At 49.7% G+C, this 6,204-nt stretch overlaps 1 protein-coding gene across 1 annotated transcript; it reads right to left on the minus strand.

The window, feature by feature from the left end:
- Nucleotides 1–2,872: 2,872 nt before the first annotated feature.
- Nucleotides 2,873–5,643, minus strand: LOC130493519 (regulator of G-protein signaling 4-like). The gene is made up of 3 exons (XM_056867278.1): nt 5,539–5,643; nt 3,756–3,922; nt 2,873–3,065 (listed from the first exon to the last, which is right to left on the minus strand). The coding sequence occupies exons 2-3, from the start codon at nt 3,855–3,857 to the stop codon at nt 2,874–2,876; spliced, it is 294 nt and encodes a 97-aa protein (XP_056723256.1). The 5' UTR covers nt 3,858–3,922; nt 5,539–5,643; the 3' UTR covers nt 2,873.
- Between the last annotated feature and the right edge of the window lie 561 nt (nt 5,644–6,204).

Below are 6,204 nucleotides of genomic sequence, written 5' to 3' on the forward strand. Positions count from 1 at the left end.
CCACTGAAGTTGGTTTGCCGGCTGGGGTTCTTCCTTCGCAAACCACGATCTGCTCACTCATAATTATCCACACTCTGATCACATGCAGATTAGACTACTGCAATGTGCTCTTTGCAGGGCTGCCTCTGAAGACCGTTCGGCAACTTTACGTGGGTTCAAAATTCAGAACCAAGGTCCAGTTTATAGGGAACGCATCTGGTCAGTGACACAAGATGACACCGGCTGACAGTTTCAAAGTGTTGGTTCGTACCTTAAGAACGCTAAAGCAGTCTGAGAATTGAGAACCTTGAGCATGGCCTGCTCCCTTATGAATAACTTCCATAGAGTCTCTTTCCAACAGTTTGCTATAATTAGGGTTAGGATTATAAATGAAATTGCTGTCCTTTCCGGATTTCACACTTCCTACCCTATTGATTTAGTTATCCATAGAGTCTCTGCTCTGCCATCCTCCACTTTGAAAGGCAAGGGGTGTGGTGTGTGTGTGTGTGTGGGATTACCATAGACCAGTGGTGGCGAACCTATGGCACGAGTGCCAGAGGGGGCACTCTCTGTGGGCACGTATGCCGTCGCCCCAGCACAGAGTTCGCCTGAGTTCGTTACTAGAAAGCCAGAGGGATGCGGGGCCGGGCTGCTCCCCTACCTCTCTCCATGCGCGCCTGAGGGCATTCCTCCCATCATCCGCCCCTCTGCCCAGCAGCCCAATGGGAGCGCTTCCTCCCTCCCCTGTCACATGCGGCAGGGTGGCTCACATGCGGCGTGAGAGTGCGGTGCAGACGACAGCCAGTTGAGTCTGTGGCAAAAGTGATTCCCGTGGTGGGGTTGGAGAGGAGCTAGGTTGGAGGGGAGCATAGCTCACAGTGTGGCATAGCTGAAGGGGAGCAGAGCGCTCGAGCCACAGCGCGCGCTTTGCGGAGCCTCCCCCCTTTCAGTGAAATCCCCTACCAAAAGAGGAACACCCACTTACCCAGAATGTAATTAACCTGTGGAACTCCTTGCCACAGGATGTGGTGATGGCATCTAGCCTAGACGCCTTTAAGAGGGGACTGGACAAATTTCTGGAGGAAAAGTCCATCACGGGTTACTAGCCCTGATGGGTATGTGCTATACATTAATTGTTCAAAAGCATGCCAAATGCAAACTTTTACCTTTCAATAAAAAGTTGTTTGTATCATTGAAAGCTCTGTTATTGTGTTTTTCTTTTAAGACAGAAGATGTTAATGTATGAGTTGTTTTTTCTAAACTAAAACCTCAGTATTCAGGTTAAACTGCTGTGTTGGCACTTTGCGATAAATAAGTGGGTTTTGGGTTGCAGTCTGGGCACTCGGTCTCTAAAAGGTTCGCCATCACTGCCATAGACAAAGCCTTTTGGGTGGTGCTGCTTTGGCTCTAAAAGTCCCTTCCTGCTCAGCTTGCCTGGTGCCAGACTAAGTGCCAGGTACAACCACCTTTACTTTTGCCAATCTTTTAGATTGCTGTCCCTGGCTGTTTTCATGCCTACTCCCCTTTGATATTGACTTCAAGCAACCTGCTGTCGATCGCTTTCCCAATTACATGGTTATGGTTATGGTTTTGATTCCTTCCGTTTTTGCCACTGCATTTTTTAGTGTTGGCCTTAACTTTGCGACACTGCCTTCCATTGCTCTTACCGTTTGCACCATTGTTTTGAAATGACATAAACAACTCCCCAAGGTTTACGGATCGAGGGGTACAGATGTTTCAAAAGAATAAATAAATACACAAGCTTTTAAGGGATTCTTTGTATACACATGAATGTCATCCACAGGAAACATCAGTGTACATGGTGCGGTGCGCATGCAGAATCCATGTCCGCTGTGCACCTTGCCCAGAGAGACAGACAAGGAGAGGTCAAGAGAGAGAGAGACAGACGTCCTGGTGACGGCTATTGCTTCAAAAGCCCAGGATGAGCTTAAGCAGTAGACACACAGCGCCTCCTGGTGGCGTAGTGAAGAATGACGTTTCCAACCCAGTGCATGCTATAAAGTAAACATTTTGAGAGGGAAGATCACCGGGGGAAATTATCCAATGAAGGACTACATTTTGCAAAAACAAACCCTAGCAGAGTTTCAACCGTTAGCTGGGTTCATCTTAGGGCAAGGCTGAGTCTATGGGTAGCTATACCCCAACTTAAAGCTGTTGTGGATGCGTCCCCCAGTTCAGGGTCAGTTGCTGCCATTGCGGGGGGCGGGGGGGCTTGGAGCCCAGCGTGCAGCAAGCTGAAGGCACTGCTTTGTCGACCGGCAGAAGGCAGGAGACTTGGCTCCTAGCATTTACACCAGGCCTGGCCAATCCAGAACCTTGGTGCCATCTGCCGATCACGAGGACCGATGTTGCACATTGCCGTTCACACCTCAACAGGGTGCCACAAACACTCCTGGGTAGCTCTCTAAGGCGGGTTCCATGCCATTCATAGTCGCAGCTGCTCTGTCCCTGATATCACCGCGCCAAGGGCTGAGGTGGGTCAAAGGGCTTGGAGACTCGGCAAGATACAGCTTCTCTTCTTCTGCAGCGCCTTCCTTCTCTCAGCAGGGAAGCATCCCAGAATGCGAAACTGCATGCGTAACACCGCATTTCGTGTTTGTAACGTGTGATCACGGAAGCGCCAATTGTCCTCTGCGATGTCTGATTCTATAATTCTAATTTTTTTTTTTAAAAAAAAGATTGATCCACAAAAATCTGCCCGCTCCAAACTTTCCGCACGCTAATTTTGCTTTAGGTTGCTTTTCTGCCCAGCGTTGGTCACGGGCCTCAGAACCAGCTCCGTCTGTCTTTTTGGGTGCGCACAGTCAAAAGGTCCCAGCACCAGCCTGAGAAAGGGCCCCTTTTCAGGTCTCTCCGTTCCTAGACGGTGGGGTTTACATGGCTCCGTTGGGCTCCCGACCGTTTGGCTGCACCAGAGCTTGATAAACGGGGGAACGGAGGAATCTGGGGTACGAGTCCTTCTCCATCAGGCCGAAGATACGCCTTTGGGCCTGTTCAAAGCAACAGCGGGTGGGGAGCAAAATGTTCCTGTTGGTGACATCTCTGGTCTGGGAATCCAGGTTCACCTGCAAGAAGGAGACGTAGGTGATCATGTCTGCAGGTGGGAGACTCATCGCTAGCGCAGTGACCAGCAATCGTGTGTAATTAAAGAGCCAAACCATGGCCTTTTATGCACGGGTTGTTTCCCTGGCGCTCAACCCCCCGACAACTTGGGGGCTTCATTTTCATTATGCACGTCTTTCCAATCTTTAGAAGTCACTTAGCCACATCTTTCCAATCTTTAGAAGCTCCCTCCCCATATTTCCCCCGTGATTTCTGGATGCTCTATCTCCCGCTATTACAACTTATCTCTAGACCACGGGTGTTGAACTAAATTGTTACAGGGGACAGATATGACGTCAATGTCACTTGGTCGGGCCCAGGCCATGCCTCGCCGGCCCAGATAGGGAGTGCGGGGCGGGGGGGGGGACTGCCTCAGCTGGCTTGTGAGCCGGATAAGAGCTCTCAAGGGGCCAGATCCGGCCCTCGGGCCTTATGTTTGACACCCCTGCTCTAGACAATAGAAATCAGTTCTCCTGGAGAAAACGGCCACTTTGGCAATTGGACTCTATGGCACTGAAATCCGTCCCCTCTCCAAACCCCACCCTTCTCTGACTCCGCACTCCGGGTATTTCCCAAACTGGAGCTGGAAACCCTAATTGTGGATGGCCCTTCTGTAAGTCCAGCATGCAGCTGAGGCCCAAAGGTTTCCTTACCTCTTTGGGGGCCTGGATGGTGACATATTGGTCATAGATTTTTCTGGCATTGTCCTGAAGCTTGTCGCAGCCTCGGAGCTTCCGGTAGTCTTCGCACGCCATCCAGAAGTCCAGGTTCTCTTCACTGAATTCTGATTCCAGGAAAGCACGAAAAGCACGCCGACCGTCTGAAGATGAGATGGGTTAAGCAAAAAATGAATCACATAGATGACAAATGCTTGTAGCATCACAGATCGGGGTGGGGGCAGGGTGCATGTATATGTGTGGCGCTTCTGAGCTCCTTTCCTTTCATGGGCAGAGCCATCACTTCTTTGCCCGTAAAAGAATCAAATTTGTTTTTGTGGAATAAATTACATAAAGTAATGCACACAAGGCTGCACCTTTCCCCTTTCAACTCTGCAACGAAAAGAACTAGCAAGCTACTTTAAAAAAATGAAAGCTGGGAATTAGCACATTGTTGCGATAGATCCTTATGATGTTGTAGTACATCAATGCCAATTACTGATTTTTTAAAAAAAAGCCCCCTCAAATAAGACTACTAGTGGGAGGGGGATGGCAGACAGGGAAGCCAGAGGCAAGGAAGGTGCTGGGGAAACTGCTGTGCAGACTCTGGGTTGCCACTGTGAGTGCCACTAAATTTGCGGCACCAATGAGAGCTACTTCAGAATCATCTTCAGGTGGATGTAGCTCATCTAAGGATCTCAACATGATAATCCATCAGGAGGTTACTTTCAGTGCTGGTGAAACACACACATAAGAACACAAGAAAGGCCCTGCTGGATCAGACCAAGGCCCAACAAGTCCAGCAGTCTGTTCACACAGTGGCCGACAAGGAGCCTCTAGGAAGCCCCCAAACAAGACGACTGCAGTAGCATTGTCCTGCCTGTGTCCCAAAGCACCAAATATAACAGGCATGCTCCTCTGATAGTAGAGAGAATAGGCATGCATCATGAATCATAACAGAATAGGAACCACATTAAGGATCTCTAGACATAGGAAACAAAGGAAGGGGAATTTTTTTTATCATGATCTCATCCTTTGAAACAGGTTACTAAAAGCTTCTTCATGCAACAGCCTTTTTTAAAAAACGCGGTCCTCCCACCTTACCTTCTTGTTCCCTAGCAAAGCAGAGATCTGTGCAACCGTTTGCAGATGGGAGCACTAAGCTAACACCGGCTTTAGGGGGAAGTCCCGAGGTCTCCTTATATCTCACACTGGGGGACACTCTTACACCAATACAGCAGCTCTTTCAAGATGGGAGTATAAGAAGAAAAGAAAGGCCATGCTGGATCAGACCAAGGCTCATGAAGTCCAGCAGTCTGTTCACTCAGCGGCCAACCAGGGGCCTCTAGGAAGCCCACAAGCAAGACGAGTCGACTGCAGCAGCACCATCCTTCTTGTGTTCCACAGCACCTAATATAATGGCCATGCTCCTCTGGTACTGGAAAGAATAGCATCATGACTAATATTCATTTTGACTAGTAGCCATGGAGAGCCCTCTTCTCCATGAACATGTCCATTCCCCTCTTAAAGCCTTCCATAAGTGTCTCTGTCCAGACACAACGTCTCTCTGTTGCCCTGATGCCAGCTGCATGACCTGCTGCTCCTTCACTCTCCACCAGTCCCTGGAAGACTTTTGAGGACCAAATGAAGAAGGGAAAGCTATATACTCTGAGGGCCTTGGTGAAAGAGTTTGGATAAAAACGCACTAGACAGATCTTGCTGCCGGTCGAGCTGTAGATGGACTAACCCCTTTTAACCCCTGATGCACCGGCGCACTTACACGGATGGAGCAATAGTTTTTCCAGAGATTCAGCCCATTCCTGGGCCTCTTCCAGAGTTGGCCTGAAAGACGAAAAACAGAAATAGCTCAAAGATCTCCAAGCAGCTGGAGATTATGACAGGCCTGACCCTGGGACCGGGGGCTCTGTTTCATTTAATAGAAGTGCCTGGGAAACACGGGGGTAGTTGACTCCCCCCGCCCCTTGAGGGAGGTTAGTAAACAGTGCTGGTTTGCTGGGCCCTTAGCAAGGGTGCATGGCTCTCCTCCAAGGCCGCTGCAGCTTCTAGACCTCACAGCCAGGGCTGAGTTTGTAGCTTGTGCTCTCACGTGTAGCTATGCATTCCCAGCTTCCCCAAGCAGCAGCCAGCTCCAGGAGCAGTGGGAACGGGCTCTGTTGGGTGGCCATGTTGGTCTCCATTAGAAGAAGAAGAAGAAGAAAGAAGAAGAAGAAAGAAGAAGAAAGAAGAAGAAAGAAGAAGAAAGAAGAAGAAGAGTTGGGTTTTATATGCCAACTTTCTCTACCACCGGCTCACGATTGCCTTCCCTTCCCCACAACAGATACCCGGTGAGGTGGGGGGGGGGCCGAGAGAGCTCTAAGAGAGCTGTGACTAGCCCATGGTCACCCAGCTGGCTTCGTGTGGAGGAGTGGGGGGAAACAAATCCAGT

This window comes from Euleptes europaea, chromosome 1 (assembly GCF_029931775.1).
Source record: "Euleptes europaea isolate rEulEur1 chromosome 1, rEulEur1.hap1, whole genome shotgun sequence".
Lineage (NCBI taxonomy): Eukaryota > Metazoa > Chordata > Lepidosauria > Squamata > Sphaerodactylidae > Euleptes > Euleptes europaea.